The 15,642-nt window shown below is 62.2% G+C and overlaps 1 protein-coding gene across 1 annotated transcript; it reads right to left on the bottom strand.

Annotated features, from left to right (window-relative positions):
- Positions 1-3,576: 3,576 nt before the first annotated feature.
- On the bottom strand, positions 3,577-14,444 carry Klf16 (KLF transcription factor 16). Its single transcript, XM_026414689.2, has 2 exons — positions 13,928-14,444; positions 3,577-5,862 (listed from the first exon to the last, which is right to left on the bottom strand). The coding sequence occupies exons 1-2, from the start codon at positions 14,376-14,378 to the stop codon at positions 5,561-5,563; spliced, it is 753 nt and encodes a 250-aa protein (XP_026270474.1). The 5' UTR covers positions 14,379-14,444; the 3' UTR covers positions 3,577-5,560.
- Positions 14,445-15,642: the final 1,198 nt, after the last annotated feature.

Raw genomic sequence — 15,642 nt, 5'->3', positions numbered from 1 at the left:
GTTGGCTCTCAGTGAGTGCCTTAATAACCCCCCCACATGAACCCTGTCAGCAGTGGAATCCCCTGGTCTACACTCTCTTTAGAGGTTCAGGAAACACTGGGTACCACCGACTGTAAACCAGGCCTTGCAGCAGAACCAGGCATGACAGGGAGACTCAGGCTCCTGGGTTAAGCCCGCATCTTCATGGGAGTTTGCAAGAACAGCCGGGTGCATTTTGGTGGGATTGTAAAATGGACCTCGAGGTCATTATGCTCAATGAAATAAGCCAGACAACCTACTGCAGGACTCCACTCACAAGGGTCCCTCGGATCCACAGAGACAGGAAGTCGCATGGCGGATGCCAGGGAGAGCATGGGGAGTTAGTGCTGAATGGGGACAGTTTCAATTTAAGAAGTTGAGAAAGTTCTGGAGACAGAGGATGGTTGTGTTTGCACAACAGTGATGCTCTTTAATGCCTCTGAATTGTGCGCTTTAAATAGTTACATTGGGAAAGTTTTTTTCATGTTATATAGCATGTGTCAGAGCCTGGTTCCTTTTCATGGCTGAGTAATATTCTGGTGCAGAGTGGGCCACATTTGTTTATCCATTCATCTAAGGATGGGTATTCGTGTAGCTTCTACTTTTCAGCTGTTGTAGACAATGCTGCTTTGAACGTTTGTGTACAAGTCTTTGCACGTGTTTTTATTTCTCTTGGATGGATACCTAGGAAAGGCCTCCCTGGGCCACACTTTATCTACATTCACCTTGAGGAAGTGCCATTCTGGAAGTGGCTTCTCATTGTGGTGGTTATTTGTACTTTCCTGTGGTTTAGTGCTGTTGAGCATCCTTTCGCAGGCAGACTGGCCATTTGTATCTCTTCCTTACAGAAATTCCTGTTTAGGGTAAGAGAATTCAGTGAGGAAGTGGTATTTAGACAGAGACCTAGATGGAGGGAAGGGAAGAGCACCCAGAAGATCTGGCAAAGAGTTCCAGGCAGAGGGCACAACCCAGGCCAAGGCCCACACAGGACTGGGCCTGGGGTTTTGGAGGCACTTGTGCTGCAGCAAAGGCAGCAAGCCTTAGGAAGGGAGGAGGGGAGGCAGGGAGAGGCTGAAACAGGTGGGCAGGCCTGGTGCACCATGGGGGGGACTTGGGCTTTGACTCCCCTGGAGGCTGTTACCAGGGAAGGTTGAAGGCACAGGAGGACCTCACCTGGGTGCTCACAGGCCCTCTGGTGGCTACTGTGGGAAGGACACACTGGAGGCACCACAGAACTTGGGCCGAGGTGCTAACTCTGGTCTAGGTGAGGAATGCTGGGACCAGATCAGATGAATCCCTAAAAGTGGGGAGAGGAGTCGGGGTGTGGCTTGGTGGGAGAGGACTTGCCTGGTATATACGAGGCCCTGGGTTCAATTCCCAGTACCACAAAGAAAAAGTGGGAAAAAGTGATGGATTCTGAGTATATTCTGTGGGGTTTTGGTGCTAGGGATCAAGCTCCAAATATATTTTGAAGATAGAGCACAGGGGAGACTTCAAAGTGGACTGGAGGTGGGCAGTAAGAAGAGGTGAGTCCAGGCGGGTGCGGTGGCACACACCTGTCATTACAGCGCCTCGGGAGACTTGAGTCGGGAGGATCACAAGTTTGAGGCCCATCTGGGCAACTCAGCAAGACCCTGTCTCAAAATAAAGGGTGGGCGGGCTGGGGATGTGGCTCAAGCGGTAGCGCGCTCGCCTGGCATGCGTGCGGCCCGGGTTCGATCCTCAGCACCACATACCAACAAAGATGTTGTGTCCGCCAAAAACTAAAAAATAAATATTAAAATTCTCTCTCTCTCTCTTTAAAAAAATAAAAAAAAAAAAGGGTGGGGGTGGGGGCAGGGTGCTGGGCGCAGTGGTGCAGGCCCGTAATCCTAGCAGCTTGGAAGGCTGAGGCAGGAGGATCACAAGTTCAAAGCCAGCCTTAGCAAAAGCCAGGCACTAAGCAGCTCAGTGAGACCCTGACTCTAAAAGAGGGTGGGATGTGGTTCAACCAAAACAAACAAATCGACAAAGGGGCTGGGGTCAGCCGGGGTCCTGGCCTGTGAGGCACTGGGTTCAACTCTCAGCACCACACATAAATACATAAAAGAGAGGTCCATGGACAATTAAAAAGTATTTTTTAAAAATGGGGGCTGGGGTGCAGCTCACTGATGGGGCACTCATGTAGCCCATGCAGGGACCTGGGTCTCACCCCAGCACCACAGAAGAACAAAAAGAAAAAAGAAAGGCCAGTCCAGAAGGCCCACGGTGTGAACATGGGGTTGCCACAGACAACACAGAGGGGGGACATGGCAGGGCCGGCCGAAGGCCAAGCGGGGGATACCTGTTTGTGTGGGGTTGAGGGAAGGACCAGGCTGGGGCTGGTCAGGGAGTGAGGGTGGACCAGCATGGGTTGGGGCTGGAAGCAGTCCGGTGAGCGGGAATGGAGTACACAGGAGATGGGGGTAGGAGGGGTCACCCACGTGGGCCAGGGGTCCAGAGGCCACTCAAAGCCTGTAGCTCCGTGGCAGAGCGCGTGCCTAGCATGTGTGAGGCACTGGGTTCGATCCTTAGCACCACATAAAATAAGCAAGTAAAAAGTAGAGGCATTCTGTCCATCTCCAACTATAAGAAAAGAAAAAAGAAGGAACGATGGTGTTTCTGGGCCACGTGGAGGGTCCAAAGCCCGGAGAGAGCTGAAGAGCAAAGCCAGGCGTGCAGCCCCCGCTCCAGGAGCCCAGCCCCTAGGGAGAGGTCCAGCAGGAGCTGGAGGGCTGCGAGGTCCGGGCTGTCTGCAGCACTGGGGACGAGTGAGTAGCAGCCAGGGGAGGCCGTCCTTCAGGGCCGCTGTCCTCCATAAAGGCAAAGAGCCGGCGGGCGCAGCGGGCGGGACCCCGGGTACCAAGGAACGACCCTGCATAAGAGTTAAGGCAAGTGGACGCCAGCTGCGCAGTACCAAGGGTGGTCACCAGGTGGCGGGCCAGCGCCTTGCCTGGGCGGGACTCAGAAGAGGGCAGGTGCGCGGGGGAGGCCAGGGCTCTGAGATCTTTTCCCAGGGAGGGGCTCAAGCTCCCACCGGCTGCTGCTCGGTGCCCACGGGGGGCACTAAGCCTCCACCTGGCACCCACCCCCACTTCCCACTGGGAAGCTGGCAAACAGCAGGCACTCAGTACCTGAGTGGCAGGACGAGCGGCCCCAGGAACCTAGGGGGGGCACGGATGGGGAAGTGGGGCGCTCCTGAGGGGCCTTCCGGGGAGGAGCGTGTCGCCTACGCATTGGGGTGCAGCGCAGGCCCTCACGGCCCCACCAGAGCCGGAAGGGGAAGGGGGCAGGCTGGTGACGCCCCCGGCGGGCGTAGAGTCACCGTGCTCGTTGCTAGGTAACCTGGCGGGCGGGCGGGGGGCGCAGCTGCACCAGGCGTGGGTGACTGAGCAGTGCGCACTGCAGCAGGCCCCCTCCCTGGGCCTCAGGGCTGCGGGGAGCCGCATTGCAAGACCACCACCAAACCCCGCACCAGCCCGGCCTCAGCGGGCCCCCAGCAGGGGTCCCTCCAAGGGAACAAACCACAGAAGACTCTGGGGCAGGGTTTAAAAAATGGCTTTAATTCATTAAATACAAGGATGAGGCCAGGCAGGGTGGAGGAGGGGCGCCGCCCACGGAAAGCACAAGTCCCTTGGGGCTCCCCCCCTGCGTCCCCTTCAGAGGCCACACCTAAATGGCTGGAACTGGGTCCCAGAGACCGCTAGCTCCCGGGGTCGGGGTAGCGGGGAGAGCAGGCTGCAGTCTCTGCCTCTAGATACCAGAGAGGGGCCATGGCTTCAGAGGACTTCCCAGCTTCCTGGGTCCTGGAAGCACAGTCCCACCCCTGCAGAGGACAGGCCCTGGGGGAGCTGGTACCAAGCAAGACACATCTGACACAAGGAAAAGGGAGTCCCAGCCCCCCCACCCCACCCCAGGGACTAAGGCATCTGACACTGGAGGAGGGTGTGCAAACAGATGCACCTAGCCTGCAAGGACCCTGGGAAGGACTGGGGTGCAGGCTGCACCGGTAGACCCTCCGAGCCCAGCTCCAGAAGGGCATGGTGCCCTGCCTCCCACCACCCCTGCCTTCCCCTGCGTCTGGCCTGGAGTTGGAGCCAGGAAGAAGCCAGAGTCACCCAAACTCCCAAGCCCCCATCAGGGGACTGGAAGGTTCCGAGAAGTGGGCGTGCCAAATTCCTGCAGCGCCTCAGGACAGGCAGACCCTTTCTAGGTCTGGGGCAGGACCCTGGATCCCTCTCCACTCCAGCACGGAGGCCCTGGGTCCTTCTTCCAAAAGGAAATCCAAACCACAGTGGGGAGACCCTGGAGAGGCTCTGCCTGGCAGGTTCTCCTACCCACCCCACTCACAACCCCTGAGGACATCGGACCACCCACGGGGCCAAACAAGAAAGGGATTGGGGCCTGAAAAAATATTCTATCCGGTCCAAAAAAAACGAGCTATCCCCGCAGGCTGAAGAGCGGGGCCTCCTGCCTCTAGTGTCCGAGCCCAGGGGCCACTCCTTTCAGGCACCCAAGAGCAAGAGGGACTTGAGGGCAGAAAGCCCAGGGTCGGATAGAGCCCGAGAGCTCCACTACCGGCCTGGGCAATAGCCCACCTGCAGGGCAGGGACCGCTGGCATCTGCCCAGTGGCCAGCAGGGTCCTGTACAAGATTGTCTGTCACACAATGCCACCAAGGCCAAAGCCAGGGCCCCTACCCCAGTGGAAGCAAAGAGGTCGGCCCACAGCACCAGCCTCCCCAGACTCTCACACACACACCCGGGGAGGGGGGCCAGCCAGCAGACAGCGGGCATAAATAACCAGCACACACACCCCACGCTGCCCCTCTCCCCAGGGAACCCCGGTTCCTTCCCTACCCCGGGCAGGGCCTGGGTCCCTGTGGAAACCCCAACACCTCCCCCTCCCTGGGGCCTAGGTGCTAGGCTGCCCCTCCCATGGGCAGAACCTATGGACACCTGAGATTGAGTAACCGAGTTGGGGGTGGCCAGGCTGCACCCCCATTTCCCTGAACGTCTCCAATGGCTTTCGGTAGGGTGGGGATAGGGACAGGCAGGAGTTCAAGGGAACCCCTGGTCCGTCTATGGCTCTGTGCACACTTCATCCCAACCTAGAGAGAGTGGCCATCCCCTCAGCCCCTGGTGCAAGCCCTGGGCAGGGGAAGCTCCCCTGGGCCCGCCCAGCCTCTCAACCACCACTGGGGCAAGACAGAGGGCGTCGGGGTGGGGGAGGGCCTGCGGGCTGCCCACCCGGGGCCCCTGCAGAACAGACGGGAAGACAGCTGACAATCATGGCTATATACAGACGCTGTCCAGGGCCGACTCCAAGGCTGACCCAGGTCCAGTCTCAGGCCCCTCCTTGCTTTCTTGAGGTGAGCAGGGGGCATCTTCAGGGTCTGCTGGAGGGGGCCTGGGGCTCTGGGTTGTTCCCCACGTGGGCCCCAGAGGGCAGACATGTCCTCCCGTTGCTGGTGTCCAAGCCAGGCCGAGCAGGGGACCCACGCCCAGGGCGTGTGAGCAAGGGCTCTACAGGCCTGCAGGGGCTGGGCTGGGCGCCGGGCTGGGCGCGGGGCTGCTGGCCAGGCTGCAGGGCAGCGAGTTGCTGGGCGAGGTGCTGCGGGTGCCTGGGCGACGGAGAAGCTCCGGGCGGAAGCCAGGGTGGCGGCGGGCGTGCTTGGTCAGGTGGTCGCTCCGGGTGAAGCGCTTGGTACACAGGGGGCAGGGGAAGCGCTTCTCACCTGTGTGTGTCCGGTGGTGGCGGGCCAGCTCATCGGAGCGGGCAAACTTCTTGTCACAGCCGGGCCAGTCGCAGGCAAAGGGGCGTTCACCTGGACAGAGGGCAGAGAGCAGTCAGGGGGAGGCAGGAGGCTTCCACAAACTTAAAGGTGCAACCAGCCCGGCATTTCTCAGCCCCTTCTCCAAGAGGCTGTGTTCAGATGCCAACGTGCAATGAGCAAATGGGGCACAGCTCAGTGGCAGAGCCCGGCACATGCCAGGGCCTGGGCTCTGTCCCCAGCACCACCAAAAGGAAGAAAACAAGACTAAAGTCACCCCACCCACCCCGGGGTCCATCAGGAACCCGCCACGAATCCCTTCCTTCTCTAGGTCCTAGAAACTCCGATAAAGAATGGTACCGGAACCTGGAGACTCTTGAGGATACAGTGTCCCCAGGTCTGCTGTTCCTCCCCCCCCCCAAGATGGGACAACATCCTTAGGAAGGATCAAAGGTCACCTAGTTTTAGGCTTTCTTCCGACTTGGAACCAGCAAGTTGGTTTGGGGAGTGGCTCCAAATGCAAATGAGCCACTCCACTCCCTCCCTGGAGGATTCTACCCCCAACCCCCAGTCCACCCCGGGGGGGGGGGGGGGGGGGGGGGGGCGCTATCCCAGAGCCTCCCCGGGGTCAGACATCCCAACCAAGCCCCTCCTCTTTCAAATGACCATCCAGTCGCAAAGAAGGGTGCAGTTTGGGCAAGTTCCCACCCAGAAGCCCCTGCACTGACCACTGTGTCCCCTCTCTGGACCAAGAACATGTGAAGAGCCCCACCCACGCACTCCCAGAGCCACCTGTAGCCTCCGACAATCAGGCTCTGCCAGTCACAGAGGCCTCGTCTCAACCTCCGTCTCCAGAGCCCCTGACGCAGGGTAGCAGCCAGGATCGAGCTCTCAGAGAATGACCAGCCAGAATGGTCACCATGTAGATAAGGACCCAGGGCTCAAGGGCGGGGCCTCTGGGAAGGGGCAGGGCTGCAGCTGGCCTGCCCCCCCCCCCAAAGACAGATGGTGCTGGGCAGGGGCAGGCACTTCCTCTGCAAATCCCTCCCACCACTTGGCCAGCCGCGCCCATCCTTCCTGGAACCTGGGACCAGGGGCCAGGCCTGGCCGTCCCTCCACTTTCTCCAGAACTGGGCCCACCGACACCCCATGGAACCCGGCCTTCAGCACACAGCACACGACAACCCAGCACACAGGGACCTCCAAGGACCGGGGAGGGACAAGCCAGTGCCACTGAGATTCAGGGTCCACCCAGACCCCAAGGGCCTTGGACCAGCTCTGGCACTCGGAGCCAGACACACCCCAAGAATGCCCGTTTGGCCACGTGGAGGGCACCCAGAAGGCTGGGGTTCCTGTGTGCTCTCCTGCACCACTGAGCTTGACCTCCAGCACCCAACCCCCACTGCTAAGGACAGGCTCTGGCCAAGTTGCCCAAGCTGGTCTCGAATTTGCAATTCCCCAATTCCCCAGCAGTAGCCTCCTGGGTGGCTGGGATGACAGGTGTGTGCTGGCCTGCCTGGCTGCTCAAGGGTTTTGAAGGGTGGGGTGCACAGGGAAAGAGCTGGGCATGTTTGCGTGGGAATCTTCAAATGTGTGAGGCCCCTTGTGACACTGGATCGAGCCCCAAGTGGGAAAAAGGGAGATGAAGCACCAGGTACCCTGGTGACACCGAGGTCTAGCCTTAGGGAAAGGACTTCACGGCCAGGGTGGCAGTCCTGGAGCGGGGGACTGCATCAATCCAGGATGAGGGAACATGCCCACCAGCTGGGAGACGCTGGGAAAGAGGTGCAGAACTCGACAGAAAGGGATCCTTCAGCCAGGGACAGGGAAAAGCCCCCAGACAGAGCCAGGTATGGGGGGATACAGAGGTGACTGGGAACCTGCAGGAGGGACACCAGGATGACATGGTGACATCTCTGGTCTAAGCAGCTCAAGGGCTGCTCTAGGGGAGAGGACTGAGGAAGAGGTGGAGAAATGGTAGGAGGGGCTGGGCTGCCAAGAAGCACCTGCCATCACCCCATCAGGAAGGCGCCAAAGAAAACCCCCCTTCTCCAGCCATCCTCCTCCCTGCTGCACACCCACACCCCTGCACACAGACCATGGGTCCAAGCCAGCAGACACCCTTCAGGGAAGCTTCTGACCAGGTACCTCTGGAGGAACCAAAGGTCCAGAAGGCTGTGACCCCAAGCAGCTGTGGGATAGGAGCTGGAGGCAGGGAGCAATTGTTCCCCAAGACCACCAGATCCCCAACTCCCTGGGGGCTGCCCTCTCAATAGGACCCAGAAGCCCTAAACAGCCCGGAAAGAAGCTCCACCCCCCAGTCCCCACGGGGCAGATCTGACAGCTCCTAAGGGTCACAGTCTCGGGGAGGGGAGTCTGGTTATGGGCTGTGGGTGATGGCTTTGGCAAAGACCAAGAGATGAAGGGGCCACACTCCTTCCTGGAGTTGAGCCGACCGGTCGCCATCTTGCAGGGAGCAGCAGGGAAGGCCCTAGGGGAGAGGGGAGAGAGGCTCACTTCCCCATTCAGGGCCGCCAGGCTGGTCCCGCCTCCCAACGGCCCCTCTCCACCCCCAGTTCCACTTTGCAACCAGCAGGTTGTGAGACAGGCGAGTGGTGCCAGCGCCAGCCCGCTGCCGCTGGGAACACAGCTGCCGCACGTAGCTGCTCGGTGGCGGCTGGGACATCAGCAGCCCCAGCCGGCCCCGCTCACGTGGTCCTGCTCCCGCCAGGGAGCAGGGCGGGCTAGGGTCCCCTCCTGAGCGCGGGCCAACCGCGGCCCCACGCTGGGTGGCGAGGACACACGTGCGCACGTGGGCGGAGGTATGGGGGTGCGCAGCGTCCGGCACACGGCCGCAACATGCCTGGCCCCATCTTACCATCCTTTCTCGGGGGTTAATTTTTGGGAGGCAGATGGGGATGGCCCAGAGCTGAGTCCATCAGAACTCCAAATACAGCCACCTGGCACTGCGGGCTACCTGATTGGAAGGTGGCCACAGGAGGATGTGGTGGGTGGGGACCACGCAGGAAAGGCACTGTGGGCGGAGCCAAGGTGGACTTGACCCTCTGACTCTGGCAGGAAGGGTGAGCTCAGGACAGCAGGGCTGCCCGGGTGCCATGCAGGGTCAGGAAAACGGGAGGCCAACCTGCCACCCTGCCAAAACAGCTCAGCTGGGAGAGCGCTAGCCTTTAGACAAACGGAGGGACGGAGGCCAGGGCATCCGCAAAACCTGCGCCAGCCCCTGAGCTGCCTGTGGGAGGGCCTGGGGGTGTCAGTCTGGCTGAGGCTCAGGGCGAGGAGCAAGGGACCTGGATCAGCCAGGGAAACCTCACCTGAGACTGCCTAGTAGAAAGGGGGCATGGCCAGCTGTGCCCACCATGGGGGAGGGACACAGGGGAGGGACAAGGGCACTCCACAGATAGTAGTGGGTGGAGGAGGACCCTTTACACACACCCAGGGAGGGGCAGAGGAGGAGGTGGCCCTGAAGAGGTCCCACAGAATCCAAAGGAGAGTCTGGGAGCCATGGCAGAAAGGCTAGAAAACCATGGCCAGCCTGTGGGGTGGCACCACCCGCCCCAGGTCTTGAACACATCTGGTCCCTGATCACCCTACCCATTCCACTGCTGCGGCCCTCGACCTCCGGAGCCAAAGCTTCCCACCATGTCACAAGCTTCCTCTTTGGAATCACTGTGCTGTTCCTGCCCAAAACATCAGCAGACACATCCCGGGGTCCTCACTCCCTCCCTTCCCCACACGCCACCTGCCAGCAAACCCACCACCTTCAGAATCTCCAGAGCCCACATGGCTCTGCCCAGCCCTGCAGCAGCTGCTCAGCAGAGAGTGAGCACAGAGGTCTCCACCTGGGCTGTGCGCAGAGGGTACCCTGACTGCTGGTGGCCCCCACCTCCTGTGCCCTTTGTCAGCCTTCTTGTATCTCATGGTGATATCTAGACACCCCACTGTGAGCCAAGGGCAGGGTGCTGTGTGCACTGCTGAGTCCTCAGCAGGACCGGGCATGGGGCCTGTGCAGTCCTAGAGGACCAAGCTCAGGACTCCATTTACTTAAAGACACAAGGTCCACCAACAACCCAAGGCCCCTTGTCCCTCCTGGACCACCCAGCCTGTGTGGCCACTTCACACTCAGACTGGTACCTTCCTCTTGGGGCCTGAAGGCGGGGCGGACACACCCCTGCGAGGCTCCCTACCCAGGCGTCCAGCCCCCAAACCGAGGAGGCCAGCCTTGGCTGGTATCACTCACCAACTCCCAGCCCATCTGGGCCACTTTTATCAGGCAGTCTGGGTGGGGGATAGTTATCATCCCCCACAAAGTTGGGGGGCCCTGTTCCTCCCACCAGCTGGGGAGCCTGCAGAGTGGGGGAGGCAGTCTCTGGGCACCCAATGGAGGTGCACCTCAGTGCCCCTGGGCCTGGCATACCCCCTCCCAGAACTGCCAGTCTGCCCCTGTAGGCACTCACAGCTCTGCCTGCGAGACGGGCTGCTGTCCTTCTAGGCCCCCATCCCCAGTGCCTCCTCCTGGGGCAGTGTCACACCCTGCTGACATCTCGGGATTCCCTATCAGAAAACTGAGGTCACCCTAGCCTCCCCCTGCACCCCATCCTCCCTGACCCCAACTGGCAGGTTGGCCCACCTCCCACCCTCCCTCCCAGGCCTGCTCCACCCTCAGCCCTTTCCACCCTAATCCCTTCTCCATAAACGGATTTTCCTCTGCCAAGCCCAGCCTGCCTCCCCAGCCCCGTCCTTGGGATCAGACAGCCCTTCACCTTGCCTGCCCTGCACCTCCCCACCTCAGAATCCAGGCCCAGGCCCAGCCCACTCCTCCCACGGGGGAAACCCAGCCTCCTGCCCCACCCACCCAGGCCAGGCGCAGGTCTGAAACCTGCTCCTCTGGGAAGCCTGGTTCTCCACAGCAGCAAAGCTCTCCCTCCCTCCTCGAGGTTTCACAAGTCCTGGGACAAGCTGGCCTGGCAGCACACACCTGTCATCCTACCAGTTCAGGAGGCTGAAGCTGGAGGATCCCAAGGTCGAGGCCAGACTGGGCAAATTAGCAAGACTCTATCTTAAAATAAAAATAAAGAATGAAAAGGGTTGGGAATGGAGCTCAAGGGTTAGGACAGGGACCAGTTTTGTCCCCCAGGGCTTTGCACAGCCTTGGCACACAGCAGACACTCAGTGATACCTTTCAGACTTAGGTAAATTGGGACCTTAGAGAAGAGTGCAACAGGGGCTGACCCTGCAAACCCCTCCAGGGACACTAGTAGTTGCCACAACTGGGATGCTCCTGGCATGGAATGGGCGGAAGCCAGGGACACTGCTCAGCAGGCTGCAGTGCCCAGAGGGGACCTCTTCCAGGTCTGAGCTCCTCGGCTGGAAAGGGGCCAGACACCCCCCCCCCCAGGCACACTGCTGACTGGACTGGGCACTGGGGGCCAGGGCCAGGGGGCTTCTGGGCATGGAGGATGTTCCAAGAGCAAGGAGTCCACAGCACGCCTCTCCTTCCACCCTGCCCCCACCCCATGCCTGGCTCACTCTAGGTATCCACAGCAACGGCATCAACATCTCCCACAGTTTCCAAAGTCCTTCCCCGCCCCACACAGGGGCACTCCACAGGGCTAAGAGCTGTGGGCACAGGGGCCTGTGGTCCAGGCTCTACCCACAGACCAGGTGGGGTACTCTTCTGAGAACAAGATCCTGCTGCTCCTCCTGGCCCCCCTCAGCCCAGGGTCAAATGTGGCCAAGCTGCTGGGGACACAAAACTTCACACTGCCCTTCTTTCTGCCCTGAGAGCTAAGCCAGACTGCTGTCCCCTTAGTGCAGGAGAAAGTCCCCAGGCAGAGTTGGGTAAGGACAGGATTCTCCCAGACCACAGCCCTACAGACAGCAGGTGACTAACAACGGCATTCAGGGTGAACCCAGCTGGCCTGAGGACCCAGTAGGCCTTCCTGGCTTCCCCAGCAGGCCTAACAGTTGCCTTGGCCTCCCCTGAGGACTACAGAAACCAAAGCCCTTTCCATTAAAAGTGGCCCTTGGACGCTAACCCCACTGTGGTCCTGGGAGCGGAAGAGACCGTGAATGAGGAGTCATCCAGCACCCAAATGTCCAACCCACTAGAAAGTAAATCAGAGATGCCTGGGCCCAGGACTGTCCTCCTACCCACCAAACGTTCATCATAAAAGGGGCTTTGTGGTTGGGGGCAGGGACTCGGGATCCACCCAAGGAGGGCACCCTGCCCTCCCCACCATGCAGAGGAGACAGTGCTGTAGTAAAATGTCCACCTGCATGCCGGCAGCCCCACTAGCCTCCAGGCACCGCTTCTTGCCTGTTTCTAATTCCACATAGGATGACCGTGCTGACACCCCAGAGCCGGGCAGATGCTGCCATCGCCTCAGAGCCTATAGACGCCTCAGAGCCTATAGACGTATCCCTTGGATGCCACAGTGGGAGGTGGCCGGGCCTCCCCTTTGAACCAACCCAGGAAGAAAGATGGCCCAGAAAAAAAACAAAAAAGCCAAGCCAGTACACTAGTACTCAGAGCCACACCATCAGGAAACGCTGAGGTCCTGGAGCAGGACAGGAGGGGGTGTACGGCCGTGAGTGGAGAAGGCAGGGTTCCCCGAGGGTCCACCTCACCCCACAGGTCAGAACAGCAAACCCACTAGCAAGCAGCCCAGGCACTCTTCAGCTCAGCGGGGGCCTGCAGGCATCTCCCTTTCTGCCCCCAGAGTTCCCTTGCCACTTTCACAGCTCCTCCCCAAATGTCTCTCCTGCAGAACCTCTCAGCAAAAGGTGGAGACCTCTGGCATTAAATGTAGAGTCCACCCTATATTCTGTCCTGCTAGGCTCCAAGGTGGGCAGAGGGTCCTGGCCCCAGGCTATGAAGACGAAACAGAAATGGGGGAGATGCAGAAAACAGGCACTTTCCGTGCCCACTACCCTACTCCCTCCTCCTCTCCAGCCTCCAAGTCCAGCTCCTCACAACCCAAGGGTGGAAGCTTAGTCCCTCCTTTTGGTATTGGAGACCCTGCAATGTGTCTGGGGCTTGCCTGCAGAGCCATCTCCAAGACCACCTCTGCTGCAAGGCCCTGGCCAACTCTGTTCCTTCCCTGAGAGGCTGTGGAACAAGTCCCCTCTGGGTGCCGGTACCCCTAAGGGATCCCCACAATGACCCTCAGGAGGCAGCCGGGCATCCTTTTCCCAAACCAGAGCAGATAAGTCACCTGCTAAGAGACAGACAGGATGGATGCTCCATCCAAATGCAGCCCCACATCACCACCTTTGCTTCCCCTCTACTTTCTGAAGGAGTGAATACGCCAACCGCCAGCCCGGTGGGGTCCCAGAGAAGGGCTGGCAGAGAAAGATGACCAGGGCGCAGATAGTATGCGGATTCCCCAGACACCCAGGGCTGGACTGCTTTGCGCTTCGACCCCGCGCACCTCCGGGGATGCCTCACGAGGTATAGGAAATGGGCCACACGCTGACGAAAAGTGGTGGGATCCCTTCTCCACGCCTCTCCGCTCGAGGCTCAGGCCCCAACCCGCACTCCCGACGCGCCCTCCCCCTCGAAAAATAGAGAACGGAGGAAAGAAAATGTGCCAGGCACCCCCACCCGGGCCCGGAGCCAGAAACTTAGCCGCCCTCGTGGGAGAATCCGCGCGGCCACCCAGGAGGCAGAGACCCGGATCCTCCTCCCTCTTCACAGATAAGGAAACTGAGGCTGGGGGAGGGGGAGAACCAAGAAGAACCTCGGAACCGGATGCTCCAACCACCTGCCCTCCACCCACATCAGGACGCAAGACAGAAAGGAACTTGAAACGAGACCCAGGGACGGTCAGGCGGAGAGCGATCGCGCCCGCTGACCCCGCCGCGCCGGCGCCCCGCTCTGCCGGAGCCCCGCCACCGCCCTCAGCTCACAGCCCGACCGCGTGGCCGCCACGCCCCCCGCGGGCCCCACCCACCGAGGCCACGCCCTCCCGGCGGCGCGGCGACGGCCCGGGCGCGCCCCCCTCCCCGCCCCCCACGCGCCACGCAGTTTCGGGGTCCCGGCGGGGGAGGGGGCTTGGGAGGCCACCCCCGCGCGGTCGGGGATCGCGTCCGCGCTCACCTGTGTGTGTCCGCAGGTGCGACTTTAAGTGCGAGGACTTGTAGTAGGCTTTGGCGCAGCCCGGGAAGGGACAGCGGTGGCTCTTGGCGGCGGCGGCCGGCGCGGCGCCGGGGGCGCGGCCCGAGGACGGGGAAGAGGCGGCTGAAGACGAGGAGGCGGGCGAGCCACCCCCCGGGGCGGCTCCGGGCCCGCCGCGCAGATCGGCCAGGATGCTGGCGGCCAGCAGGTGGGGCGCCGCGGCACCGCCAGCTCCCGGGCCCACGGCGGGCGGAGGCGGCGGCCCCGGGGTCCCGGGCGGGGCGGCCTCCCGGCGCGCCGCGCGCACATCCAGGCCGGCAGCCGGGCCCGCGCCCTCGGGGCCGGACCGCCCGCGGTGTACCACGGCGCCGGAGGAGATGGCCATGAGCACGTCGGCGGCGAAATAATCAACGCACGCCACGGCCGCCGACATGCCGGGCAAGGACGTGCGGTGCAGGCGCAGTGGACTGAGCGGAGGCGGCCGGAGCTGAGCCCGTCCTGCCGGTAGCGGCTGCTCGAGTGCAGGAGGCGGAGGAGGAGGAGGAGGCTCGGCGCGCGCCGCCGCCGCCGCCGCCCGCGCTCGGCCCGCCCCGCCCCGCCTGACGCGCCCTGACGCACCGGAGCCCGCGGGGGCGGCCGAGGCCCGCCCCGCCCGGAGGACGCCCCCTCGGGGCGACACGGCCACGCCCCCCGCCGGGCGCGCCCTCCACCGCCCTAGGAGCCGCGCGCGGGCTCTGGGGGCGGGGCTCAGGTCAGAGAAGCCCGCCCCCTCGGTGCGTCCACTCCTGCGCAGGAGATCGCCGGGGTCTCCAGCCTCGAGGGCGCCCTCTCCATCCTAGGGCGCGAGACCGGGGAGCCCCGCCCTGTCCAGGCGCACGTCCCGTGCCCTTCCCAGAGAACCCCCTCCCCACACCGGGAAGCGAGGCTGGCGAACCCCGCCCGCACTCCGGCACGCCCCTCTCCCCGGAGCGCGCCCCGCCCCAAGTCGGAACGCCCCTCCTCCCGGGGCGTACCACGCCTCCTCCCGGAGCGCGCCCCGCCTCCTCGCGGGCGCGCCCACCCCACGCCGGGGCGCGCGGCCGGCGGGAGCCTGCCCCCTCCCCGGACACTTCCACCTTCGTCCTGGGCGCGCCCCCGTTTGCGATGGGGAGGGCTCGGGTCTGCACGTGGCCGCGGTGGGGGTGCGGAAGCAGCCAGCTCCGCCCCCAGGCCACGTGCGCGACCCTTCCCCCGCTTCCCGGTCCAGGAGCCGGGCTCTGACCACGCTCCCGGTCTCCTGTCTCCCAGTTCTCTGAAGTCCTCCATTCGCTGATCCCAGCGCCCCGCAGGCCTTCCCCTGCCTGGGCACCAGGTGTCGCGTGGCAGAGTCTGCGAGGTGGGGAGCCGGGCCGACCCTGCGTGCGTTGGTTCCTGTTTTGCCCTGGGTTCGGGAGTTACTCGTGCGCGGCCCCCTGGGACTGGGGAGGACCACAGTAGGGAGAAGAAAAGAGAAGGCAGGCGAGGCCGCGAAGGGCAGGCCAGGGTCGAGTTGCCACAGCAAGGATCCTCGCCCTGTTGGGACACAAGGGTCCCAGGCGTCGCTTCCTGGCCCTGGGCTAAGAACCCAGTGACTGGGTCGGGAAAACAGGTCAGCTGATGGAGGCCCCTGGAGGACCTCCAGGCCAGTTACGTAGCAGTGAGGACGCTGGGGACACGGG

This window comes from Urocitellus parryii, chromosome 3, assembly GCF_045843805.1.
Source record: "Urocitellus parryii isolate mUroPar1 chromosome 3, mUroPar1.hap1, whole genome shotgun sequence".
Taxonomy (NCBI): Eukaryota; Metazoa; Chordata; class Mammalia; order Rodentia; family Sciuridae; genus Urocitellus; species Urocitellus parryii.
Note: the sequence above shows the minus strand (reverse complement) of the source record. Positions and strands in the feature narration are given on the sequence as shown.